The sequence below is a fragment of the Bubalus bubalis genome, chromosome 24 (assembly GCF_019923935.1).
Source record: "Bubalus bubalis isolate 160015118507 breed Murrah chromosome 24, NDDB_SH_1, whole genome shotgun sequence".
In the NCBI taxonomy this organism is placed as follows: Eukaryota; Metazoa; Chordata; class Mammalia; order Artiodactyla; family Bovidae; genus Bubalus; species Bubalus bubalis.
In genome coordinates, this window is record NC_059180.1 from 3134743 (window position 1) to 3162388 (window position 27646).

At 53.5% G+C, this 27646-nt stretch overlaps 4 protein-coding genes across 10 annotated transcripts in view; 1 reads left to right on the forward strand and 3 right to left on the reverse strand.

The window, feature by feature from the left end:
- RADIL (Rap associating with DIL domain) overlaps positions 1–21576 on the reverse strand; it is a 56957-nt gene extending 35381 nt beyond the window's left edge. For 4 of the 6 annotated variants that reach the window (XM_044935793.2, XM_044935795.2, XM_044935796.2 and 1 more), the window contains exons 1-2: positions 19865–20589; positions 16804–17402 (exon numbers count right to left, since the gene is read on the reverse strand). In XM_044935793.2, the coding sequence (XP_044791728.2) occupies positions 16804–17402; positions 19865–20007 (742 nt within the window). In that variant the 5' untranslated portion in view covers positions 20008–20589. Of the gene's footprint in view, positions 1–16803; positions 17403–19860; positions 20590–21445 lie in introns of those variants that run through there. The other 2 variants (XM_025275527.3, XM_044935794.2) reach the window with 2 other exon arrangements.
- On the reverse strand, positions 2566–6777 carry PAPOLB (poly(A) polymerase beta). Its single transcript, XM_025275531.3, has one exon. The coding sequence runs from the start codon at positions 6506–6508 to the stop codon at positions 4580–4582; it is 1929 nt and encodes a 642-aa protein (XP_025131316.2). The 5' UTR covers positions 6509–6777; the 3' UTR covers positions 2566–4579.
- LOC123331567 (proline-rich protein 2-like) lies at positions 20880–25881 on the forward strand. Of its 2 annotated transcripts, none has more exons than XM_044935798.2 (2): positions 20880–21729; positions 24476–25881. In XM_044935798.2, the coding sequence occupies exons 1-2, from the start codon at positions 21044–21046 to the stop codon at positions 24867–24869; spliced, it is 1080 nt and encodes a 359-aa protein (XP_044791733.2). In that variant the 5' UTR covers positions 20880–21043; the 3' UTR covers positions 24870–25881. The 2 variants fall into 2 exon arrangements, with proteins under 2 accessions (XP_044791733.2, XP_044791734.1); XM_044935799.2 differs by having other exon boundaries at positions 20880–21589.
- MMD2 (monocyte to macrophage differentiation associated 2) overlaps positions 23642–27646 on the reverse strand; it is a 63117-nt gene continuing 59112 nt past the window's right edge. Inside the window, exon 7 of the mRNA XM_044935805.2 lies at positions 23642–24126. Within this exon, the coding sequence (XP_044791740.1) occupies positions 24058–24126 (69 nt within the window). The 3' untranslated portion in view covers positions 23642–24057. The remainder of the gene's footprint in view (positions 24127–27646) is intronic.

Genomic DNA, 27646 nt, shown 5'->3' on the forward strand with positions numbered 1-27646 from the left:
CACCAAACCTCAACACTGTCAGACTTCACTTTTGTTAAAAAAAAGAAAAAGGAAAAACAGCTCTGTGGTCTTAATTCCCACCTTTCTCACCACTAACGAGAGGCAGCACCCTTTCCCATTCACTCTTATTTCCTCTTCTGTGAAGTACCGAAGCATCTCTTTTGCCCGTTTATTGGGTTGCTTCATCTTTTCAGAGACCGCCTCCTCCCCCCATTGTTAATAGCTCCTGGACTGTGACTGTCTGATGTATTATGAAATCTCCGTGCTCACAGCCTGTTTTCCACTTTTCACTGTTCATCACTTGATAGAATAAGAGACTCTGTCTGTCCATCTCTTCACGACTTTAGCGCTTTTGTGTCTTCTTTAGGAAATTTTTTTCTGTGCTGTTTATCATTCATTCCCAACTGTTTTGCAGTCAGAGAACATGTTCCATGAATCAAGTAATTTAAAATATGTTCCATGAATCATGTAATTTAAAATATGTTCAAGCAGAAAGTAACAGGTTTTACTTTCTGCTTGAACATGAGGGGGTGGGTGGGGGGGGGGGTGTGTGTGTGTGTGTGTGTGTGTGTGTGTGTTACATGCCCAGTGTTTATTTGACAATAAAATGCATTTTCTAATTGTTGAGTGGAAGGTTCTATAACAAACGTCCAATAGATCAGAGATAACAAATGCCGGTGGGGGGAATGGGCGACAAACCCAACCTGGGCATCTGCTGACACACATTCTGTGCTGAGCTCCCTTAAAAGGCAGAGTTCAGTAGCTGAGACAGAGACTGCAGACCCTCACAAGACTGAAAACACTCCCTAGCTGGCCCTTTATGGGCTTCCCCGGTGGCTCAGGGTAAAGAATCCGCCTGCCATGCAGGAGACGCAGGAGACTCCAGTTTGATCCCTGGCTGGGGAAAATCCCTTCGAAGAGGAAACTGCTACCCACTCCAGTACTCTTGCTTAAAAAGTCCCACGGACAGAGGAGCCTGGTGGGCTGCAGTCCCTGGGGTCGTAGAGTTGGACACGACTGAGCACCATTCCACCACCACCTAGCCCTTTACAAGAAATGTTTGCCAACTCCTGTTGTACGTTCAAAACTTTTTCCTTTTTGTCTGCCTCACATCAGTTAATGAAAGGAGCTGTGTAAAAACGTTCCGCGACTGTGACGCTTCTGGCAGACCGTGGCCGTTTACCTTGAGGCTCTTAGATGTGGACACTAAGCCGCGCTCCTTCCTGCTGCAGCTCCTCTCCTCTCCCTGCCGCACTGGTCCCTTCTGCCCCCGGTAATTATTTTCAGTTTGAAACGTTTGGATGACATTGTCACTCTAAGCGCTTTTTGTTGGCCTTTCTTCCACCCTCTCATGTCTTACATTCTGGGTGTGCCGCTCGTAAACAGAGCAGCAAGCAGCTGGACGCAGTTTTTCCACAGACTCCGACAACCTCCGTCGTTAGTCAGGACGTTTAGCCCACTTATGACGTACACTGACATACCTGACTTCATTTCCCCCATCTTAGACGGTACTTTCCTTCTGCACCTTTGGTCTGTGCTTCCCACCCGCCTCGTTCCTGACTTCCTCTGATAGACTTGCACTGGGCAGCTCGGCCGGCACGTGGGCTCTCTGTTCCCTGACCATGGATGGAACGCTCGCCCCTGCCTTAGAAGTGCTGAGGTGTAATCACTGGGTCACCAGCGAAGTCCCCTACCCTCTTTTGAATTAGGAATTTTTTAACTCTATTTTTTTAACCATTTTCCCCCAAAAGAAAGTGGTTTATTGCTTTTAGGACAAAGTAAGATGCTCTCAGAAATTTTTTTTAGTGAAGAAAATTCTTTTGGAACTTTAAGACTTTTCTAAAACACTATTTTTGTCCGCTTCAATACAGAAAGCTCTCCAGAGGCCACTACTGGGGCTGGAAGGCGCAGGCCGTGGCTCTGGGTCCCCTCCCCACTGCTGGCTGGAGCCACCTGTTCAGAAGCAGGGCTGGCACGGTCGGTGCCCCCTGCCCCGCCACCTGGGGCGCCCCTCTGCCGGCACCCACTCCAGCTCTTCCTCACCACCAGACCCCTCCCCGCCGCAGCATCCCGTACAGGAGCCTGGGCAGGCGGGCAGGGGCCAAGCTGCTTCTGCTCAGGCTGGCTCAGAAGGAAAGCCAGAGGCCATGTGTTCACTGCTGCTGCTTAAGGCCCTAGTCTGGCTGTGGGGTCAGCATGCTTGAAATGAAGTGTTAATCTTTTCAGGCTTCTCCCTAACGCTGTAACATGAACTCTAGACTTCAAATAAAGTGGACAGGTTCATCAGCGTCTCTCCCTGCTGGAGCACTGTAAGAACAGCTGAACTGTTATCCTCAGGTTTAAATCCCTCTGCTTCCTTCTTTCTCGTTTATTTTTATTGTGTTTTTTTTTTTTTAATGGAGAAATACATCATCTCTTTTCAAAATAGCGCTTGAAAAATACAAGGAGTACAGATACTATAAAACAAAGCAAACTCCAGTCATGAGGTACTACGCACACAGTATGAAAAAATAGTCCGATATTCAGGTAATGAAAACTAGAATTAAAAAGCTCCAACTTTCCAGCTTGGAAAAACAAGTACAATTACACGAAACATTTAATAAACTAATTTTCCCCCAATGTGTGAACAAAACGACAGGACTAATTTGTGCCTGGCAATTTCAGTGACACAACAGCTATTCAAAATACACAGGTACTGTACACACGTCACCTGATTTTATTGTAGCAGAAGGGAGAGGACCACACAGGTAGCAGGAACACCGTGTACTAGGCGTCAGGAGGTCAGGCGAACAGAGTCTCAATTACTGCACAGCCCACGACGGAAACGACTAGAATCCAACTTTGGGGAAATTATTCAAAAGGACGGGGAAAGAGTTTAAGAAGCTGCAGTTTGAGATGAAAAATGCACATGTGGTAAAAAGGAACACTGTCGGGGGATGGGAAGAATCAGAACCAGGCTGTGTGGAAAACCTGTTAGGTTTGCTACTACGTCCAGAATAAGACTGAGTTTTCATTCACCTACAAGTGCGGGCATTCCTGTTTTTCAACATGAATGTTCTGAGGCTTAATTATGAGTGGTCTTTTTTTTTTTTTTTTTTTAATTTAAAGAAAGGTATTTTAAATCTTTTGCAGGATAAATAAGAGTAGAAAGCTGACCAGATGTCAAGTGCTTGCTAGAAACTTTTTATGTTTCTACATGTAAATTTCACTAATGAATTTTAGTAAGTCATTACAAATAAAAATTGATTTAAAATTCTAGAGAAAATGCTTTTGCTTACACGTTTAAATTAGAAATTAACTTTACCATAAGCAGATATTCTGTGGAGTATACACATCTTCTCTTATGTGGAGACTGAACGGCCATCCAAGATGGACAACATGCTTCACAGGAATTACTTTTAGTAAAACTTCACTCAATACTAGCCAGGGGGCCACAGGACTGTTGGTTTCACATCATGGTTGAGAAAACACGAGCATACTGCGTTTTCTGTGAAACAATATACAAGCGTACCTTGTGCACACAAGCAGAGAAGGTAGTGGGGGTGGGGGGTACAGGAAGTTTTTCCTGGTTTTAAGACAAATGATTAAGGATAAGAGAACATGGAGCTTTGTTAGCTTCATACAGTATCTGCCGTCTGACCGCTGATTGTTCACACCCTCAAACAGTTCTACAGATAAAACCAGTGTCTCCTTTCTTGATCCTGTCCCATCAAAACCAAACACTTACTAATTACTGCTCCAACGCCAAGCGCATATCCTAAGAGCTGATACTTCGTCTGAAAGGGTGACCTCACAGGGCTGAGCCAGGTGGCCTGGATGCCTGTGAAGCACAGCACACCACTCGCCGCACAATGGGAACCCACCACAGATTAATAATGAAGAACACCCTTCAGGAAAAAACTGAAATCCATCAAGCTGAAAAGGCTAAAATTAGTTCTACTTTCTAATAAAAATATACATAAAGTGCATCATCAGCATAAGGAATTCTGATACCAGTTTGTATTGCAAACTTCCCCCAACAATGCACCCAACATCAATCCCGTCCAGATGTCAGTCAAGGGTACAAATATAGCTGGAGGGGTTTTTTCCTCACTTTTTCCTCCTAAAGGGCAGGAGTCCTTTGAAATAGCATAACTGTGGCTAACACGTAAGTATCCTGACACATTAGTAACAGTACTTCCAGCTTCACATACTAACCTGGACTTCTGATCAAGATTAGCCCATAAGAGAAGTCACCAAATACACCTAATAAACCTATCTGGAACCGTATCTAGTCTGGTACCCTTCATTCTCCTCCATTAGCATGTGAAGACAGCAAGTTGAGTTGGCAGATACTGTTTATGGACCTCGAGGTGTTTTTCTCAGTTCAATCTGTTTTATTGAATTCTTGATAACAGGAATAGGATCTGCAGGGAGAGCAGGGGTGCTGGGAAGGTCTGCAGTGGATGTTCCCCGTGAGGCCAACGAAAGCTGCTGTCTGAATAGTTTTCAATCGAGTCACACTGGTCTCTCTCTGAGAACATTCCTCTTCTGTTTTGGCTGCCTTGGTCCTTTCTTCTTGGTGACGCGACAATGTCCTCTAGACTCCTACGATAGGATTAGCTATGCTTGTTGCTGCGCTCCCTGAAGGCCTGGGTGGATGGCTGACCAGCCGTGTTGAGGAAACGACTCTGGTGACCATGGGCTTCGGTGCTGGAGGAACAGCTGGCTGTGGAGCAGTCTGAGGGATGCTTTCGCTGGATGCGCCCCCCGGGCTGTCGCTGGGATTTGCTTGCTGCAAGGAAACTTCAGAAAGCTGTACCCCGGTCACAGATGCTGCCGTTGCCGCCGGGGAAGGACTGTTTCTGCCTTGAGTGCTGCCAGTCACTGGGCCAGTCTTCGAAGCGGCAGGAAGTGACAACACAGGCGTGCTGTTCTCACCGTTGACAGACAAGTCAAGGCTGCCGTCATCCAAGGCTGTCAATCTGACACCTTCTGTCGAAAGCGTTTTCTTTTTCTGAAGCACATGATTAGGCAGTAGTTGATGAAGTTCCTTTCTTTTCAAATGCATTGCAGCAATTTTCATGTCCATCTCAAACATTTTACTATTTATCGCTTGCCTATACACAGTGTCTGTGAAAGACTGGATATCATAGGTGAGGTCAATACTGAGAACTTCCGAGTTTTCTGGTTTTTTTAGCACTAACCCAATCACCCACATTGTACGAAATTCTTCCTTGTCAGGACTCTCCTTGGGTGCTGGAAACGACTGAGGATTCACATGAGCCAGTGTAATAAATTCATTCTTCTCCAAGCTTCCGACCAGGATTCGGATTTTTGATTCCACCAAACCCACCCACTCCAGATGTTGTTTCTCTGTTGGCGCACTTGCCAGAAGCACAATATAATGCTTGTACTTCTGGAAGAAGCTGGGCGCTTCGAAAAGTTTGGACCACTCTGCCTTACTCAGCAAAATCTCATGTGTGATAGCAAGCCCTTGCTTAAACTCTTCAATCATGACCATCCGTGTTGAAACAGACACGTTGTAGGTGGAGTTCTGCTGGGGGTATGCTGGTGTGATTATGGGCATGAGATGGTACCTATCACTGGGATTTACTCTTGGGTCCCAGACAGGCAAATTCAGATTCCGTTCTTCGGGCTCTTTCAGTAGCACTGGATTCGGCCATTCCCACTCAGAAAACACCAAGAAAAATTTACGGACAAGAGTTGATGCTATGGCGTTTGGATAAAGCTGGCAAGTTCTTGCTACTAGCATCGCCCAGGAAACACCACCGAGGAAACCTAGTATATTGGAATAAATATTGTGGCATTTGGCCCACAGCTTGATGGCTCTCAGAGTTAATCTGAAGTTGTCAATGTTTGGTACTAGATGTAAAATCTCATCAGTTACCCGGCAACCATTAAGGCTTCTTATGCATCTTATATCTAAGTTTTTAAGCAGACTGTCATCTCTTAGGTCCAAATCTTCAGGAATAGTCTGCAGTGCTAATCTTGCAAACAAAATATCAATCTCTATCCCATCGAAACACAGTTTGATAACTGGTACAAATGCCTCCTCAACAGCCCTTAAATCCTTTACTTCTTCATGTAGTTTCAATTTATCATAGAAGGAGGTGAAAAAGTCGCTTCGATCAACGTGTCTCGGTGCCACGCACAACGCATCGATATCTGCACCTTTCGTATGCACCCCTAACCTGTAAGAACCAAATGTAAAGATTTTCCCTCCAACATTTTCAATTACAGCTTGTGGAAGACTCTTGCTTTCACTGATTTCTCGTATCCATTCCTTTACCAGATTATTTAATTTCTCCAAAATTAAAATCCTGCGCTGCAGTTCCTCTTCCTCTTCAAAAACCCCGAAGGGCTTCAGAGTTTCAATTAATTTCTGGGTAAGTATGCAGTCAGTCTCCCTGGGGGGTGCTAAACTGATGGGGGAAGAGATGCCGTAGTGCTTGGGCGGCGGCGGGGTCCGCTGTGGTCCCAGGGTGGTCACCGGAAACGGCATCATCTCTAGCGCTGGCCCCGCCACGCCGCGTCCCCCGCCACCGCGACCTCCGTGGCCGCCGCCCGGGTCATGATCCGCTGAGGCGGGAGGGGCGGGGCTCCTACCAGCCCAGGTCCGACCCGCTCCCGCTCCGCTCCCGCCGCTTCAAGCGCCTCTCCGCGGTCCCCTCGGCCCCAACATGGCGCCGGGGCCCTCGCCGCTGCGTTCTAGAACGCCCACGCACGCCACGCCGCGCGCCACGCATGGCAGGCACCGCGCCCGCCACGCCTGCCACGGCGCATGCGCGCGCGCAGAGCCTCATGGGGGCTGTAGTTCCGGGGGCTCCGCCCCAGCATCTGGCCAGTCCGGGCGGGCAGGGCTGCGCCCCCGGCTCCGGTGGTGTCAAAGCCGTGTGGGACGTTTGCCCAGACCTACCATCCATCTGCTCGCTCGCCATTTCCTCCTCGCCGGGTCTCCGTCGTCTCCCGCGGCACCTTCAGGGGCCCTCTGCCCTCATGCCCGTCCTTGAGGACCCCTGCACAGCGGGGTCCGTTGTGGGGGAGCTGCTCTGTCACGTGCCCCGTGGTCGGCTACCTGGGTGGCGGGGCAGCCGCGACCGCAGCTCCAGGATCTCGGTCCTGTCCTGTCCAGCTCCGAGGGTCCCATCTGCTGACCTCTGGTTTCTGCGGCTCCCGGTGCGGAGTCTGCAGCTGGCTAGCCTGCTGCTCGCCGGTCTTGTCTTTGGACAGCTGTAAAAATCCATCTGAAGTGTCCTGCGGCATCGCCACCAGGGAGAAGGGGCGAACCTCTCGTTCATCTCACGCGGCGAACGCCGAGTCACGCTCCCGGGTGACTCTCGGGCACGTCCGTGGGGTATGTCCTCGCTCCATTCTCTTGGCCCTCTTCGTGGGGACATATGACAGACCTTCCCATCAGCTCCCCGTGACTCTCAGCCCGTTTCTGTCTGCATGACGCTGGGCCTACCTTGTTCTCTAGTTCTCTTCAGTCATATCTAGTCTGCTGTTTAAGCCATCACCAAAGTGTCCCTTTACAAACTTGCATTTTTATTACTAAAAGCATCTTTTTCTTTTCCAAATCCTCCCTGCCTTTTGGGATGACATTCTGTTCTTTCCTGTTTTCTTTCTACCTTTTATTTCATTAAATAGTTTAAATCTACTTACTCAATATTTTATAACTAATGGTTCCAGTTCCCAGGTTCTTGAGAATTTGAGTCTACAGTTTTCTACTGACTCATTTCAAGTAGCATCACTTCATGTGTCTTGTTATTTGGGGTTGTGAGCTCATCTCTGGCCAGATTTGGGAGACCTGTGTGGAAGCATGTCCTTCCAAAGAGTACTTTGTTCTATCGGATGTCCTTGTACATCATCAAATTATGTACAATGTAATTTCTTATCCATATCACTTAAATAGTACAATTCTGAACTCCAAACCTGAGAGGAAGAGTGCTTTTCAATTCTAGGAAAAAAGTATTCAGTTTTTCCCACCCAGAGCCCAGGTCAAGAGAGAGAACTCTGTCATCTTTTACCAGGTAGCAAACTCTTCCTATTTTATCTTTTCATTGAGTGTGTCCACCTTTATAGTTTCCAAATATATATGAGGTCTCAGTTCCAGCTCCCTACATCTTTCTTGGATAGCTATTAAACTTAAGTTTCTCGGTTACAAAGACTGGCAAATACCTGCAAGGCAACTGTGGCTTCATCATCAGCTCAGATTCTAAGGCCCTCATTTTGTCATTTTTCTTCACCCCTAGGGATTCCTTTATTTGGGGAGGTTCTCAGCTATGCATCTAAAAGGAGAATTGTTACAGTTCATCCAGCACTTCCAGATACTTTATACAGAAAGATCTTCCAGCCTAATTAACCCCACATATTGCCAGAAATATAAGCACCACTTTCTCAACCTATTTCAACGTGGTATGCGTGCTAAACGTTCTAGCAACACAGCTACCAGGAGGGCCTTTAGTGACCACCATGTTGCTTAACACAATGGCTTCAATGGTGTGCACCTTTTTGGCCCTGGAGTAGACTCACACTGGAGTAGACGCACACTGGAGTAGACGCACACTGGAGTAGACGCACAATGGAGTAGACTCACACTGGCCTCCGCGGCGTCACACGCTGTGTTGTCTTGTACATCTCTGGTCTCCCCTCAGTCTCATTTGCTCCTTCATTACTTTTCCTCTAAAGTTGGAGCTCTCCCAGTTTCCTTGTTAGGCCCTTGACTCTTCTCACTGTACATGTATTTATTACCTAGGTCATCTATCAATTTTCACAGCTTAAGTTTTTATAACCTGCTCTCTTCTAAGCTCCAGATCCACATCATCTGACTTCCTTCCTGACACCTCCACTTGGATGTCTCAAACTGGACACAGTCTACAGAGAACTCTTACTCTTCCCTCCACAACCTGTTCTCTCTGGGAAGTCACCACTTTGGTAAATGGCACCTCCATCTACACAGCTGCTGTTATCAGAAATCTGGGCGTCATTCTTGACACCTCTTTCTCATCTTTGACGTCCAGTACATTTACAAATATTGATGATTCTACCTCCAGAATATATTTGCCATTCATCACCTTCTACCTGCTTTTTCATAACTCTAGTCCAAGCTATGGAGAAGGAAATGGCACCCCACTCCAGTACTCTTGCCTGGAAAATCCCATGGATGGAGAAGCCTGGTAGCTGCAGTCCATGGGGTTGCTGAGGGTCAGACAGGACTGAGCAACTTCACTTTCACTTTTCACTTTCATGCACTGGAGAAGGAAATGGCAACCCACTCCAGTATTCTTGCCTGGAGAATCCCAGGGACGGGGGAGCCTGGTGGGCTGCCATCTATGGGGTCGCATAGAGTTGGACACGACTGAAGTGACTTAGCAGTAGCAGTCTAAGCTACCATCAACTTTCACCTAGACTCCTACAATAAAGTAATTAATCTATTACTGACTTTTCAAAGTATTCTCTACCCAGTAGCCACAGTAGTCTTTAACCCCTTAAGTGGCCTCCCATTAAACTTAGTCTAAAATCCAAACTCCCTAACACCCCCTACCATCTCTCCAGCTTCACCTCTCACGGCCTGCCCCGCCCTCTGGCTGCCTTGCCTTTTGGCAACTCACATTTGTCTCATTCTCTCAGATGTTAAAAAGCAGACACATCACTTTGCCAACAAAGGTCCGTCTAGTCAAAGCTATGATTTTTCCAGTAGTCATGTATGGATGTGAGTTGGACCATAAAGAAGGCTGAGTGTCAAAGAATTGACATTTTCAAACTGTGGTGCTGAAAAACACTCTTGAGAGTCCCTTGGACTGCAAGGAGACCAAACCAGTCAATCCTAAAGGAAATCAACCCCTAATATTCATTGGAAGGACTGATGTTGAAGCTCCAATACTTTGGCCACCTGATGCGAGCAGCCAACTCACTGGAAAAGACCCTGATGCTAGGGAAGATTGAAGGTAGGAGAAGAGGGTGACAGAGGATGAGATGGTTGGATGGTATCACTGACTCAACTCTGGGAGATAGTGAAGGACAGGGAAGCCTGGCATGCTGTAGTCCATAGGGTCGCAGACTCAGACACGACTGAGCGACTGAACACCAGCAACAACTCATCCCTGGGTCTCCGCACAGTGCTGTTCCCTTGGCCCAGAAGGTTCTTCCTGCCCCACCTACTGTCCACTCCTCTTCACCTTCTTAGTGTTGTCAATTTTGAGACTGGCTTGAATTTCATCTCAGAACATCCCTAACCTCCCTGCTAAATTAGCACCCACACTCTTCTTTTATAGCACACAGAAGTCGTCATTCTGTGTTTTTCAAATCATCTTTTATTTCCCACTGCAGACTCTTAGCTCCATAAGAACATGATCTGTTTGTTAAATGCTGTTTATCCAGTACCTAGTCAAGTACCTAACATAGTAACACTCAAGAAATATTTGCTGACAAATAAATGAATGAGCGTAACAAAGACAAATCTTTTAGGACTTCGCTTAGTCCAGTGGCTAAGACTCCACACTCCTAAAGCAGGAGGCCTGGATTTGATCCCCAGTAAGGGAACTAGATCCCACGGGCCACATCTAAGAGCTCGCATGCCGTGACTAAAGATGCCACTGCTGCAACTGAGACCTGGCACAGCCAAGTAAGTATCTGAAAAGGAAAATTCCTTCACCTTCAAATCACTGGCTAATCAATATCCAGAAGGCCCATCTCTTGAGTTTTGTTTAGGCCAAGGGACCCTTTCAAAGTTACACTCTGACTCAGGAAAATCATCTCACGACTCAGTTCACAGCCGCTCACGCCCGCCGGTACAGGGCATCTCTCTGGCCGCATGACTCCAGCATCCTGCCACCCTGCAGCACCTTCTGATTTTAACCTGTTTCCGGGAAGATTTCCATGGGGCGGGGGCTCATACTCAATGCTTAAGGATACGGAACGGCTATACAAGAAAGCAGGCAGCCTGTCTGCAGAAGCTGCTGTCCCACAGTAATCCAGAAGCGCCGTTCCCTAGTAGTGACCCCCAGGGGACTTGGCACAGGCCCTGGAGAGGGTCATTGTGCCACGGTCTGTAGCAGGAAGAATAGGATGCAGCCTGAGTGCCCATGATTAGGAGAATGGATCATGGAGTATAAAAGCAAGTGGTGGAAACCATGCCTCAAGCAAAAGCAATGCCACAAAAAAGAGCTGGATTTCCACGCAGCACCACAAATAGAACTAAATGTTGTATCTTATCACACCTTACATAGTATATAATGTCTGTAGGTGGAAAGAAAGCTTAAACTTCAATATACTCAGATTTATCTGCCTTTCCCCCATGGTTTGTGTCCTATAAAGAAAGCTGAGCACTGAAGAATTGACACTTTTGAACTGTGGTGTTGGAGAAGACTCTTGAGAGTCCCATGGACTGCAAGGAGATCCAACCAGTCCATTCTGAAGGAGATCAGCCCTGAATATTCATTGAAGGGACTGATGCTGAAGCTGAAACTCCAATACTTTGGCCACCTGATGAGAAGAACTGACTCATTGGAAAACACCCTGATGCTGGGAAAGATTGAAGGCAGGAGGAGAAGGAGACGACAGAGGATGAAATGGTTGGATGGCATCACCGACTCGATGGACATGAGTTTGAACAAGCTCCAGGAGTTGGTGATGGACAGGGAGGCCTGGCGTGCTGCAGTCCATGGGGTCGCAAAGAGTCAGACACAACTGAGTGACTGAATTGAAGCCTTATTTATGAAATCTTTATTTTAGCTCTATAACTTTATCTCTGATGTGGGGGTTTTTAAACTATTTGGAGTGAGGATCCAACTTCACTTTTTCTTCCCTGCACTGTCCCTAGCCATACTTTAGCCAACTCCTCATATGTTTTGTGTCTTTCAAACATTCTGCACCAGATCGGATCGTCCCGTGTCTTGTGTGTTAAGCGGTAAGCCTTCGAAGGCTCCTTAGATGACGTGGCCTGAAGTCTCCAGGGGCGGCGGGGGAAGGTGCTGCCAGCCAGGCCCCGGGGGGTACATCGGGCTCGGGAGACAGGGCTTCTAGGCTTCCTTGCAACAGCCCGCCTCAGTGTGACACTAAAGGCTGTACCGGTTTTAATCTAAGCAGTGAATGAAGGATGGAACTGGCGTGTTAGCAGCTGGCCACCTTTATGTTCTCTTTGAATTAAACATCCTCAAGAACAGCCTTCCCTCGTGGTACAATGGATAAGAATCTACCTGCCAATGCAGGGGACATGGATCTGATCTGTAGTCTGTGAAGACACCACATTCCTCGGAGCAACTAAGCCGGTGTGCCTTAACTACCAAGCCCGCACCCTAGAGCCCGAGAGCCGCGACTCCTGAGCCTGCAATCCTGACCCGTGTGCCCGGGAGCCTGTGCTCTGCAGCGAGAAGCCACCGCAGTGAGCAGCCCGTGCGCCGCAACAGAGTAGCCCCCTTCCACACACAGCAGCAGCGACCCAGCACGGCCACAAATAAATAATACAGATCCTCAAAGACGTCTTCTAGGCTCAGTTGATTTTCTAGTTTTAGACTGATGGGGAAAGTTGGCCGTCGTCTTGCTTTTACCCACACGTAAACTCAAGTTTTCCCACAGTGACTGTCGCTGAGAACAGGCTCAAGGGGAGTCTTGTTCAAGACTCAAGAGATAGCTGCTCTTCAGTGAGAGAGAAGAGAATCCAGATCACCTCCTTCATCCTGAGAGACAAGTTATGAAACGTCAGATTCGTGGCAGGAGGAAAAAAAGTCAAAAGCAAACAGCACCGAGAAGCTGGGGGTGCGGGACGGAATTCACAGCACACAGCTGCTGAGACAGCAGCGGCCTCACCAGACGCCTGGACACCCCAGTTTAGTCCGGGCTCAGGCCTGCCCACCCCTCCGTGGACGGGGGGGGGACAGCAAACACACGCCCAGTCGGCTGCTCAGAGGACAGGCCCGCCCCCGCCAGCCCCTCCAGCCGGCCTCAGAGGAGACGGGAGGCCGGCAGGCCCCGTGGTCGATGCCAGAGCAGCGCGTTCCTCCTCACTCGAGCCCCAGTCCATGCTGGTGGGCACCCAAGCCCCTGCAGGCCACCCCACCGCCCACACCCCTCAGAGAAAACCAGACCCAGCCCTGCAGCCTGAGGTGCGCCTTGAAGCCCAGACCTACAGAGGAGCTCGCCCTTCTAGTTTGCATCAACCCTTAAGCAGGGATTTAAGGAGCACCTGCTGTGTGCCAGACCACACAGACACTGCAGGACGATGGGGACAAGCCCAGGGCTGATGCAGAGACGTCCCTGCAGAGAGAACCTCACGACACGGCAGCTTTAGAAACCCTCTCAGCTTGCCTCCCTCCGAAGAGGGCGCCCAGAGCCAAGGAGGCCCTGCCTCCCAGACGGGAACAAAGCCAGGCAGGCCACAAGGAAGGCACCCCAGTCCCTCAGGCGGGGCCCCAATGCCCAGCCCGGCTGAGGGCCCAGGACACACGGCCTCGGGCACCTGCAGGAGGTGCAGGCGCGGCCGGCAGGCTGAGTTCCTGCCTCGTCGAGGCCACCGCGTCCAAACCAGTGGTTCCCACTCGAGGGCGAACTTGCCCCCTGGCCACCCAGCCAGGCCCAGACACATCTGCGGTTGTCATGACTGGGGGGCGAGGCTGGGACGGAGCTAAGCATCCTACTGGGCCCAGGGCAGCCCCACAGCAGAGACCTGCCGGCACGGAGTGCCCGGGGCTGGAGTGAGAACCCAGCTCACAAGCTCACCTCCGATCCGGGACACAAAACAACCCCATGCTCTCGCCTTCCCTCGCCACTGATGAAAACCACATGGCCCGCACCCCTCCCCGGGGTCAGCAGAAGGGGTCAGCAGAAGTGACTGCCGCTTTTTTCCAGGGGACGGGCCCAGAGCCCTCTCCGTGGGGCATGAGCCCTGGATGCCAGCCTCTGGGAACAGGCGGGAGCAGCTCTGGCCCCTGCCCGCGCCACACGGGGCTGCCATCCTCTGGAAATCGTGGGCAGGCTGGCAGCTGGGAAAAGGCAGTATTTATGGAAAACACGCGCCAGCGCTGCCCAAACACACACTACGGGTGCGTAATGACGGCCGGACGGTCCCGGAGAGCCGTGTGGGGTCTTCCTCCAGCGCCCTCGGACAGCCCCTTTCACCGCCTGGCCAGGAGGGGCGTCCCGGTCACCCAAGGATGCCCTGGGGGCTCCTGGAGCCTCCAGGATGCACGAGGGGGCTTTTAACCTGAAACTGGCACAACCAGTGAGCCCCACACAGGCGCTCTTCTGACGTGAGGACCAAGTAGGAAAACCACTATCCTCGTGACTGTTGAGTAACCTGACACCTAGGGAGGCGGGCGCTCGTTCACATCCGCACATGTCCACGCGCACGTGTCCACATGCCCACATGTCCACACAGGCAGTCCATTCCTCTCGCAACCTTCTCCCGACGAGGTGGACCATCCACTCCCAGGGGCTAGAGACACCGTCACCCAACCTCAGGGAAGGAGGCAGGGAATCTGGTGTCTGGGTGCCCACCACAGCCCACACCGCCTCACAGCCTTCGGCGACACTCGGGTCACTCAGAGCACCTACAGCATCTCGGGGCTCATCACGGGCCACCCAGGAGGTGGGGCGCCCCTTCTCTGGAGACGCTAGCATTAGGAACAGCAGCAGAGGCCGCCAGGGAGGAGCAGCCAGAGGGGCTCACCGACCACCCCTCGACAGCAACACCTCACTCTTCAGTCTCTCTGCAGGCCCCGCCATAACGAGGAGGCGGGGGCCCCGGACCCCGGGTGCACTAGGAGGTGAGGGGAACCTGGGGACCCAGGGGCTGCAGCGGACTCTACACGGGAGAACAGTGCAGACTGAGAGTTCACACGTGCGAGCGTGTGCACACAGCTGGGTATCACCAGGATCCCCAGACACCTGACACAGGGGCCCTGGGCTCTGGTGAAGCTCCACCACCCGTGCACCGTGGAGCAGGGCTGGATGGGGCGGGCCTCCTGCAGGGTCCTTGGTGCTCGCTCTGCAGCATGGTCACTGGCTGGGGGGATGGTCCAGCCAGGAGGCACAGGGCACCCAGGCCACGCCCAAGTCGGAGGCTGGCCAGAAAGGCCAACTCCCTGGGGCCCAGGAAGCCTGCTCCGGGCAGGTAACACAACCCGCTTCCAGCCCAAATAAGTGTGTCAGTGAAACCCCACCCAGGTCAATAGACTCCTTCTCTGAAAAGCATCCCCAGACTGAATAGGCTGGGCGCCTTCTCCTGCCTCAACAGTGTAAAAGGAACAGGTCTAAATAGTGTCACGGAACAGGAGACAAAGCCCTGCGCCCCCAGATGGCATCCGGCCCCGTGGCTGCCCTGCTCCCCCTCCGCTCAAGCGGTCACCCCATAACACAGAGCGGCCCCCCAGGGCCCACCCGGGACCCGCAGAACCGGCGGGGCCGGCCCAGCCCACATACTCTCTGCTCTCCGTCCAGCAGATGAAACGCTGGGCAACACGGTGACCGTGAGCCGAACACCCACCCCTCCACCCATGTGACGTGACGCGGCCCCTTCCAGGCCTTCTAGAGCGAGGCGGGCAAGGAGCCGGGGCCTCGGGAGCAGCAGGGCAGGGCCGGCACGGAATCCACAGCCTGCAGCCAGGCCTGTGGGGGGGCGTTTGGGGCGCTGGTCTGATGAGAATTAGAAACAATAACATCGAAATTAATACAACACTGTAAATCAACTCTACTTCGATAAAATTAATTTTTTTAAAAAACAATAAAAGAAACAACCCAGTAACATCAGTTACTCATTGGGCAGCTTCTCATTCTCCCAGGTGCCTGCAAATCTGCAAAACATCGTGATGACACACCTGGCCCTGTCAGAGGGACCCCAAGCCCATCACAGGTCCACTTCCGCTGTGAACTCACAGAACAAACCCCAGACAGTCACAGTCGGGAACTCTGCACATACCCCTGCACCCTGGGGCCCCTGAGAGGCGAGCACCCAACCTCCAGATCACAAGACTGAGGCCAGAAGGGGTAGCGGGCTCCGCTGCCGCCCACCACCACCCGTGGCAGCCCTGGCAGGCCGCAGGCCATCAATCCGCCTGCCACACCCTTGTCCCCACACCCTGAGCATGCAAGGCAGGCTCCGCACCAGAGGAGGACCAGAGCACACGCACGTTCAACACACCTGGAGACACACACAGGACGTCAGCGAGGGCTCCAGCCCCCTGACCCCACAGACCAAGTGATGGGTCTCCCAAGGCCACAGAATGACCTCTGCTCTGAGCCACATGAGACCACTCCATTTGCTCACATAAAGCCACCATTTTCATAAGAAACGAAGAAGTCGAATACGACCCGAGATATGTTTAAGAGTCTTTTGGCATTTGAAAAAAACATATATTTTTTATGGCACTTAGCATTAAGATAACCAGCTTCTTTCCACCAAGTGAATAACAGCCAGACACAAAGCAGCAGCCCTGCCGACCCCAGAGGTTGCGGCCCCCTCAGGGCCCGGGCTGCCCCAGCGAGCCCGCGGCAGTGACCCACCGCCTCCAGGCCGGGCCTCCTCCGGCCCAGGCCCCGAGCTCCAGCGCGTTCCCTCGTGCAGCACAGCTGAGACCCCTTCCTCCAGCAGCACGCAGCCCCCTGTCCAAGAGGCCCCGGGAGCCTCAGACGCTGAGGGCCTTTCTGTACGTCTGCCGCCTGCGCGGGCCGAGGTCCTCCCTGCCCCACGACTCCACAAGGTGGCATGAGTCGGCACCAGCAGGCGCCCGCCGTGTCGACAGGCCCCTCCGTCTGTCCCCCTCCAGACACCCCGCGTCCCCTGAACCCCCACCTTTACTGCCTCACCTGCCGTCATGGTGTCCACGTCCTTGGCGGCCAGCTCCTCCACCTCCGACCTCTTCCGCAGCTCAAACCTCCGGGACAAGCCTTCTCGGGGCTTCCATAACTCCTGGATCAGGAGGGGCTTCTCGTTGTCGCCGAACACCCGGAAGCCCTGAGCCTGCCACGCATGTCCGCCACCGCCAGCCTGGCCCACCACATCGCACAGCACGAACTGGGCGGCACGCTCAGGGCTCAGTGCGTAGCGCTCCAGGGCCTCCCTCACCAGCTCCCGGGCGCTGGACGTGCCGGTGGCCAGGACACTCTTGTAGTGGGTGCCTGAGCACACGCTGTCCCCAAACACCTTCAGGACCCCGGGGGCCGAGAGCTGCGTGGACAGCTCGGCTGGGTCATCGCTGGCACCCAGGCCTGAGTAGGGGGTGTCCAGGTCGCGGTACTTGTAGCTCAGGGTCCGGGACAGCACACTGGACAGCAGCTGGCCCTGCCGCTTCAGCTTGCTCTTGGTGGGTGGGGACATGATGAAGTGGGTCCCATAGAACATGGTGGGCCCGTCTTCACCAACGAGCACCCGGGGCTCCGGCCAGCGGCAGGGAAGAGGCCGCGTCCTGGGAGAAAACGAAAGGCGGGTGAGCACCGACCAGCAGGAGCCCACAAGGCTCGGGAGAACTTCACCAGACTGGATGGCTGCCCAGGGCCTGCTGCCCCAGCAGAAACCGCGGACACAGCACCTCGGAGGAATCAAACAGGGAGGATACAGCCGAAGCCGGTGGGACCACAGGGGACAGAGCAGGTCTGGAGCAGCTGGGGTTCCCTTCAAGGAAAGCCGTCACTAGGAAGCTCCGCAAGGTCACCCAAGGGCAGACAAGAGATGCCCAGAGCCAGGTCAGAGTCCGGCGTGCCTCCCCTAAACGCCACCTGCCCCACCTGTGCTCCGGGAGACTCAGCGCACACGGCAACGCAGCCAGCCAACAGGCAGAGACAACCGCGGACAGCCGCCCGCCGTCAGCACACAAGCCCCCGACACGCTGCTCCGGGCGGACCGGTCCTGGTTTGGAGGAGCCACTTCCCAGGACGGCAGCACTCGAATGGACACATGACCACAACGGACATAAAAGGGCTCTTCCAGAAGCAGCGGAGGCATGGCTGGAATGCCAGGGTCCACCCACGGCATCCAGCCTGGCGTGGGCCCTGGCCAGGCCAGAGGGGCCATCTTGCCGAGGAAATCAGAACACAGCACTGAGACGCTGAGGAGCGTTCCTAAAGTCTCGACTCTCGTGCACTTGGGGCCCCCAGAGGCCTAGGGTTCCAGAGAGTGAGGTTCCGGGCCCTCTCCCCACAAGCTCCGGGTGGATGGAGGGGAAGGAAGACGTCCTCCTCCACAGAAACTCGGGGCTCACGACCACTGGGGGAGCCCGAGCACTGCCAGCTCCCAACTCTGCGCCCCCTCCAGGCAGGCAGACCAGAGAGGCAGGTCCGCTTTCTAGAAGGCTCTGGAAACCCAGGCCAGGCCCTGGTGAGAGCAGCTCTGGGCACCGGCCCCAGTGACCAGCGTCAGCACGGGACTCCGCCGCAGTCATCGCCTCAGCCCTGACTCACAGGTGCTGGGAGGGGCTTCCCAGGGGGGAAGGGACCGCCCCAGGCGGGAGAAGTGACTAGGGAGCCCCCCGAAGACGAGGATCCACGCCCACACCGCAGGACCCAAACCGGGCGAGGCCCCCAGCCCAGGCACCAACATCGAACTGCATTCTTCCCAGCTGGCTGGCCCCTGGCCCCGGGTCCCAGCCTGTGAGGTCATCACCCCCACCCTGACCCCAGGGCTGTGGGAATGAAGGCTGAGCAGCAGACCTACCGTTCCGTTCCTCCAGAACCATCCTCAGAGGACCCTGAACTCTTCAAAATGCTCCTAACAACATCATACCCCAAAGACTGGCTTCTGAACGCTAACGCGTGCCCACTGGCTGGGCTGGGGCCCCCTGCGCTGACAGCCCGCTGTGCAGGCTCACCACCGCAGAGCCCCGCACTGTGGGCCAGCTTTGAAGCCCCAACCTGCTGAAAACAGCCAGGGGTCCTCAGCAGAGGAGCGCACGAGGTCTCCGGGCTCGAGTCCAGCTGGAAAGGAGCGACTCCGTCCTCCGAGGAAGGTGCACCAGCCTCCCAGTCAGAGGCCGCAGAGTGCAGAGCTGGCTTGGCTCCCCATCTCAGACCCGTCCGAAGCCCCGTCTGAACCTACCACAGAAGCGTTTCCGCTGGGCCTCACATGACAAGCACACGGCTATGGTTCGCACACCACACGAGTGCCTTCAAACCACCGCGCCTCCTGAGAGGCACACCACCCGCCTCAGAAAATTCCAACTCGTGCCTCTGGCCACCACCCGTTCTCCGTGGACCTGACCCTCCACAGACGCACGGCTCAGCTCGAGCACAGCCCCCACAGTCCTGACCCAGCCCCGCGGTCCGCCAGGGATGTCTGGCAGAGAAACCTCTATGTTAGGAGATGATGTCCAAGTACAGAGTAAATAAATACAATGCTGAAAATGGCGGAAGCCGTGTCTCAGCAGAAGGCCAACTCACAGAAAAGTCAGGAAGTAATAAATGCGGGGATTTAAAAAGCCCCAGATACAACAGAGGCCTTCCCAAGTGGCTCAGTGGTAAAGAACCCGCCTGCCAATGCAGGAGACACGCGTTCAATCCCTGGGTCAGGAAGATCCCCTGGAGGAAGGATAGGCCACCCATTCCAGTATTCTTGCCTGGAGAATCCCACGAACAGAGGAGCCTGGCGGGCTACAGTCCATGGGGTCAAAAAGAGTTGGACACGACTTAGCAACTGAGCAGAGCAGATACAACGAAGAAGTAAAAAGCTATTTTGCACCAGGGGGTGCATCTTTACAGGTTCTGTAAGGCTCTTACAGGTTCTAAAGCTTATGTGATTCTGCTTTAATTAAAAACAGAAAATCACAGACACATAGCTGCTATGTGTAGAGTCATGGAAGGGAGCCCCCCTCCTCTGAGGCAAAGTTAGCAACATCAACAAAAAAGGGGCAGAAAAATGTAGGAGACACTGACTCACTCCCTTCCAGCAACGGCTTCTTGAGCCCCAAGAAGTCCCAGTAAACACAGACCCTGATGGGCTGGATCCATTCTACCAGGAGACTCTCGCCTCCTCATGGTCATGCCCTCTGTGGCCACCTTTAGGGAGGGACTACGGAGCATGGCCACTTGCTCACATGCACCCTTCCCCTACAATCACACACAGAATGCAGAGTACAGCCTGTTTGTCAAAATGGGACGCCCGCGTTTTTTGCAAAGGGCAAGAGGCGTGCAGGAGTTTCCTACGGAGCGGAGCACACCCAGGGTAACAAGATTTGTTTTTTTGGAAGCATGACCAGCCTTTTCCTCTTCTGCTCAGTCCCCTCCTTTCACACAAAAACTTGGGGAAACACGGGCACAAGGCTGCAGGTCGCCTGCTGTTGCTTCTCCTGGAGAATGTTTTTCTCTTGTTCTCAAGAGTCCAATTTCTGATGAAAACAAGCTCAAGTCACAGCAGCGAGTGAGGTCAGTGCAGGGCTGACCGAATGGGTGGAGGGACACGGCTGTTCCAACACTGCAATGTGGGATCCATTAGCATTTCCACCGGGGCAGGAAAGGAAGAGGGTGGATTCACAGGCTCTGATTCCGACCAGCCATAAATCCTACATTGACAGCTTCAGCCAGAGCCACACTTTTAAAAGATGGCAATAATCTAATCAGATTTAATTCAGGCGTGCTAGCCTCCTGAGAGGGGTCTGACTTTTCTGTCTGTGGGATTAAGAACTTGTCTCCTCTCTCCAGCATACTCCAGAGGCTGCGGGAGCTAATGGGAGACACCTGTAACTAACCAGAGACACCTGTAATCAGGGCTGGAAAATTCTTTCCAGCAATTCAGATTAATCAAACACTTGACCAGGTGCTGGGAGCCCGGGTGTCTGGGTCTGCAGCCCCGCCCCGGCCCCACCCACTGGCTCCGAAATGGGATAATCCTGTTTCTTCCGCAGGGGTCCCCAGGAGCCCCAGCCCTGCGTGTTTTCTTAAGAGGCACTATTTTGTCGAGGGGCTGGAAATGGTACAGAAATAGCTGGGAGACAATGCTGTCAGCTGGCACACGAGCGAGGAACGTGCTACTGTGTGAACAGAAAAACCAGAATAGGCTGTGGGCGTTGGGGGGGGGGTATTGTCGCCCCGACCCTGGAGAAGAGGGTGACGGGCCCCTATGCTCCGTGCCCGCCTGCAGGCGCCCCACTCCAAGGGGGCCGCCAGAGAGACTGAAGCTCGGGGGACGCCACGGTTGGGGGGACTGGATTCGGAGGGACGCAGGGGGCGGTGGCCGCAGGTGACCTCCTGGAACCTTCAGGCTAGGCCGCCCTCACCCCCTGCAGCTGGCTTGCGGGAACCGCCCCCCGAGACCGCGCCCGGCCCCCGAGAGCCGCCTGTTTCCACGACAACCGGACAAGCCTGGCCCGGGCGGCCCGAGAGACGCCCCGCGTGCGGGCCCAACCGCCTCGGCGCGCGCCCCCCGCCCCGGGGCCTCGCCGCCCAGCCAACCTCCGCGACCCGGAGTCCCGGACGCCACGGAGCGACCCCAGCCGCCGCTTCTCGCGCACCCCTCACTCACCTCCAACGCAGCCCGCCGCCGCCGCGTTCCCGCGCGGCTCCTACCCGCGCCGTTGGCCCGAGCCCGTGTCCCGGACCCGCGCATGGCGCGACGCCTCCTGCCGGCCGCCCAACGGACGGGGCGGTCCCTCGGGGGCGGGGCAAGGTGGGCGGGGCCTCGAGGGGCGGGGCCGGCGGCGGGAAGACGGGAGCGCGAGCTCCTCTTGCGGCCAACCCGAGACACGGAGCGGACCTCGGGAAGGGGCGGGGCTTCCGAGGGACGAGCTGCTGGCCCAATGGACGCCGGTGAGACCTGAGGGCGGGGGAGGGGGGCCCCCCCCCTTCCTCCGTGAGTAGGCGGGGCGACGAGATGGGCGGGGCCTATGGTCAGCGGCCGCCCAATGAACGCACACAAGACCTGGAAGGGGCGGGGCCTCGAGGGAGGGGAGGAGCCGATGGGGGTGTGCCGGGCTCCGGCACCACGTGCCGACCAATTAATAGGCACAGACGTGCCTCGAAGGCAGAGGTGGGTGGGGCTGGCCGCAGAGAAGTGGGTGCTGGGCTGTGCACCTCTATCTTCAGCTCAAGGGGACTATGCAGGCGAGGCCGGGCCAGTGGTGGCTGGGTGGGGACGGGGGCTGGCAAACTATTTTGTCCCCACCTTCTAGTCCCTAGGTGGACAAGAGGAAGAGCAAAGAGGAAGCTGGGTTAAGACAAGCGCTGATGGAAAGCGCTTATGGCGGTCCATAGTCGTTAGTCTGATATATGAACATCTAAAACACGGAAAGAGGACGAGGGTGGCAGCTTCCCTCTCTCTTACAATCCGTCCCCCACTTAGCAGCCAGAGTCTTAAACGACAAATCAGATCATGGCTCTCTTCTGCTTAAAACGACGCAAAACGGGGTCGGCTCAGCTCCAGGGCTCTGGCCCAACCGCCCTCCTCGAGTAACTTGTTTTAAAAGAAGCTCCTGTCCTTAGAGCTCACTTTGGCACAAGTCCTCCGGCTGGGGTTCCACCTTGGAGAAAGGCTTCTCACAGATAGCTCTCTTTGTACCGCCCTGCTCTTGGTCTAGACCTGGGGGATTCATGTGGCCTCTGGATAAAAACGCAGAATTCTGACCCTGGGAGTCAGTCTTTTTGGTGACAGCCATTGGGGTATAAAGGGCTTCCCTGTTGGCTCAGACAGTAAAGAATCTGCCTGCAACACAGGAGACCCAGGTTGGATCCCTGGGTCATGAAGATCCACTGGAGAAGGGAATGGCAACCCATTCCAGTATTCTTGCCTGGAGAATTCCATGGAGGAGCCTGGCAGGCTACAGTCTGTGGGGTCGAAAAGAGTCGGACAAGACCAAGCAACTAACACTTTCACTTTTTCACTGAGATATAAAGTTTTATGGTCATGACCCCAAATTCGCTAGGGGGAGACTGGGGAGGAGGGAACAGCAATGTACTGACCACCTACTGTATGCCGGACCCTGTGCCGGGGGCTTTATGTCAGTCACCTCATCTAAAGCTCACATCAACTCTTGTGAGGCAGACGCTGTTACGCCCAGAGAAGTCAAACAGCTAGAAGTAGATCCAGGAACTGAGGCCAGGACTGTGTGATTAAATAATATCCTATCCTCGGCAAGACTCCCCGTATATCTGCACAGCCTTCCCCACTCTGACCCCGAAGAGGCAAATGTCAGCGCTGGAAGGAGAGCCTGGGTTTAAACCTGTGTTTTTCTCCTAAGGCATTCCTCACCATCATCCTGTCCCAAGGCCTACCCTTCCCCTCACCCCTCTTCAGCAGGGTGGTGGGGGGCAAACTCCCACCTGTGAGCCAAATCTGAGCTGCTGTTTTATAAATAACATTATACTGGAACCCAGCCACACCCCTTTGCTTGTATCTCGTCTAAAACTGCTTTCATGCAGCAAAGACTTTTCAGACCCCAGAGTCTAAAATATTTACTATATGGCCCTTTATAGAAAAATCCACGGCCCTGCTCTTCAGGATCTAGTAATGCCAACTATTTGTTATTTCTTAGCGTACCTGGTGGCTCAGATAGTAAAGAAGTCCACGGGGTCACAAAGAGTTGCACGTGACTGAGCACCAAACATACACACACACCACACACCTTTCTCATCTCTGTCTTGGCTCAGTTCATCCCTGCTGCCTTGGTACACCGCACCCAACTGTAGTACTCTGCTCAGGTGGCCATAATGAAAGAACACAGACTGGGGGGCTTAAACAGTGGAGATTTATTTTCTCACGGTTCTGGAGGCTGGAAATCCGCGATCAAGGTGCCAGCAGAGGGGATTTCTTGTGAGGCCGCTCCCCTTGGCTTGCAGACGCCAGCTTCTCCCTGTGTCCTCATGTCCTCCTGCAGTCTTTCCTATTCGTCTGTGTCCTAATCTCCTCTTGTAAGGACACCAGTCAGATTGGATTAGGGCCCACCCTAATGACCTCATTTTCACTTAATCACTTCTTTAAAGGCCCCATTTCCAAACACACTCACATTCTGAGATGCTGGGGGTTATAGCTTCAACATACGGATTTTTTTTTTTTTTTAATGTTTTTTTTTTCTTTGGCTGCACTGGGTCTTCATTGCCCTTGGGCGGGCTTTCTCTAGTTGTGTGAGCAGGAGTTACTCTCTAGTTGGAGTGTACAGGCTTCCCACTGTGGTGGCTTCTCTTGTTGCGGCGTGCGGAATCTTCCGGGACCTAGGATCAATCCAATCCACACACACAGGCGGATTCTTAACCACTGGGCCACCAGGGAAGTCCTCAACGTATGGATTTGAAAGGAACACAATTCAGTTCCTCAGACAGTCTTCATCATCTGGCTAATTTCTACTCATCCTTTAAGACTCAGAGTGGGTGTTACTTATGTAGTTGCTTCCCCCACGGTGGTCCCCAGTGACTCACACTTTCTGGTTTCACACCCCAGGGTAGTCCCCTCCCAGGCTGAAACAGATCGGAGCTGTGTAAACAGTAAGATGTTACCAAAGTGACAGTGTGACTTCCGGGGCTAAATTATAAAAGCTGTGGCTTCCGCCCTTGCTCTCTCCAGGATCATTCCCTCTGGAGGAAGAACATTCAAGCAACCCTGGAGGGGTCCACGTAGCAAGAAAACCAATGCCTCCCGTCAAGACAGCACCAACTTGCCACCCGCACGAGCCATCCTGGATGTGGGTCCCCCAGCCCCAGGAACCTCCATGGCTGCCACCCCAACCAACACCCTGACCGCATCTATTGAGGGACCCTCAGCCAGAAGTGGCTCAGACAGTAGAGAATCTGCCTGCAATGCAGGAGACTTGGGTTCGATCCCTGTGTTGGGAAGATCCCCTGGACGAGAAATTGGCTACCCACCCCGGTGTTCTTGCCTGGAGAATCCCATGGACAGAGGAGCCTGGTGGGCTGCAGTCCATGGGGTCGCAAAGAGTCGGACACGACTGAGGGACTAACACAGCCAGAATCACCCAGCAAAGCTGCTTCCAAATTCCCAGCCCTCAGAAACTACCTGAGATGAGGAATGTTTACTCCTGACTCATGCCCCTAAGTTTTGGGGCCATGGTTATGCAGCAATAGATCAATAGATCAATGAGTGCCCCTTATCCAGAAAGGCCTCCCTGCCCCCAGACCTGGCTGCACGCCCCTCCTCTGTGCCCCTACAGACTTTTTTTTTTGGCCTTGCCACTCGGCTGGTGGGATCCTAGTTCCCAACCAGGGATTGAATCTGGGCCCTCGGCAGTGAGAGCACGGAGTCCTAACCGCCGGACCCACGGGGGAATTCCCTCCCACAGACTTTTGTTTTCTACCTTTTTATTCACCAAGTCCATGTTATATCAAACCACGTTCCTTAAATGCAAATCAGAGATTTCTCCTCCCCGTGCTGCGGTCCTCGAATCACTTCCCTTCAAGCTTTAAGTCCACGCCCTCCTCCAGGGGGGCCCTGCTGACCGCTCCACCTGCTCTCTCCCTCCACCACGGAGCTCCAGCGACGCCAAGCTTCTGTCTTCAAACACACCAAGCTCACTCCCTCTTCTGAAGCCTTTCCCCTTGCTGCGTCCTCTTCCCCAAACGCTCTTCCTGCTCTGCTGGCACGATGCCATCTTTCTCTCCCCGAAACCCAGCTCTGGAACTTCTCCAGTGGTCCAGCGGTTACGACTCCTCACTTCCACTGCAGGGGCCATGGGTTCGAGCCCTGGTCAGGGAACTAAGACCCCACATACCACATGGTGCAGCCAAAGCAAACACATCTGTCATATCCTGACCATTCTCATAGTGGTCACCCCCATGCTCGTTCTCTGCCTCACAACCTGCTTAATTCATAGGCCTTTATCACCATTTGCTTGTGTATTGGACACACACTGGGATTTGAGTTCTGTAAAGGCCAGCTCCTCAGCTGTCTTCTTTACTGCTACACATGGCACAGAGTAAGTGAAAAAGTGCTGGTCGCTAAGTCACGTCTGACTCTTTGTGACCCCATGGACTGTAGCCCGCCAGGCTCCTCTGTCCATGGAATTTCCCAGGCAAGAATACTGGAGTGGGTTGTCATTTCCTTCTCCAGGGGATCTTCCACGGATTGAACTCACCTTTCTGGCATTGGCAGGTGGATTCTTTACCATCTGAGCCACCAGGGACATCCCAGATTTCGGGCCGCATGAATATTTGTTAAATGAATAAGCAAGGGAATGAACAGATTTCGACCCAGTCTCAACCTCTCACCCCCGCCCTCAACTGGAAGCTTCTCAAGGGCAAGTGCTGAATTTTATTCATCTTTGTATTCCTTCTGGGAAATTCACTCACCAATTCAGAATAAGGGCTTCCCAGGTGGTACAGTGGTAAAGAATCCACCTGCCAATGCAAGAGATGCAGGTTTGATCCCTGGGTCAGGAAGATCCCTTGGAGAAGGGAATGGCAACCCACTCCAGTATTCTTGGCTGGATAACTCCATGGGCAGAGGAGCCTGGCGGGCCACAGTCCATGGGGTCACAAAGAGTCAGATGCAACTAAGGGATTAACACTTGTATTCCTGCAACTGCCACCATGGGCCGGTGAACAAAATTTTGAACTGTAAGGTTAAACGGAGCGGTGAGCCGCCCTTTGTGGCCACCAGAGGGCAGCAGAGTCCTGGGACTCAATTTAGGAAAAACCAAAAGGTGCCCAAAGGAAAAAACATCTTGTTAAGGTCAAAGGGCAGGTTCAGGGGCCCAGAAAGACTGGGCTCTCTAGAGGCCAGGAGAGCGGGAAGGAGGCAGCAGGCCCAGGGAGGAAGTTACCTCTCCATCCCTAGAAGGGGCTGGAGAAACGAGCGATTTCGGGCTCAGGTTCCATCCCCCATGAGCTGAGCACCACGACCCGCAACTGCAGAGTTTGGGGCTCCCTGTAGACTCAGCAGCCGACAGCTCTGCAGTTATTTGTCTTCCCACATCCTCTGCTAAACAGCTTTCGGCTGACAACTAGTACCCCCGGCGCTGGTAAGGTACGGATGCCAGGACTTAGGCGCTGGGTCCTTGCTCCCTTTAATCAACAGAAGCTGGAAAGAGGCCAGACAAGCAGTTCAGGCGAGGGAGGCTATCCCGGGATCCGTGCACAAAGGAGAGAACACGAGTAACTGGGTGCCCTCGCTCGCTCCAGGGCGTGTGGGCTGCTTCCTTAAAGGGGGTGAGGGTCGGGGAGCATCAGCGCATCTGGCGGGAGGAGCCGCTTGGTGGTCTGCCCATCCCCTTGGTGGTGCTGCACGTGGGGATCAAGCCAAGGACCCTGCTTTTGCTCCCAGCACCTCAGATGTGGCAGTTGGTTTGTAGCCTTTTTGTATCTTATTGTTCCTAATTTGCCCCATCTCCACATGCCTGCAGTTATTTTTAGCCCCTTTTATTTTATTTTAATTTCCTCGCTTGAGGAGATGTTTGTCCAAGGGCAAGCACTGCAGTTAAGGGTCCCAGGTCCCAGTGGAGCTCAGCGGGCTGTCAGGAGTAGAGTAATGTCTGGAGTAACAGGACTACGAAAGTAAAAGACGCCTGCTCCTTGGAAGAAAGGCTATGACAAACCTAGACGTATTCAGATCAGATCAGATCAGTTGCTCAGTCGTGTCCGACTCTTTGTGACCCCATGAATCGCAGCACGCCAGGCCTCCCTGTCCATCACCAACTCCCGGAGTTCACTCAGACTCACGTCCATCGAGTCAGTGATGCCATCCAGCCATCTCATCCTCTGTCGTCCCCTTCTCCTCCTGCCC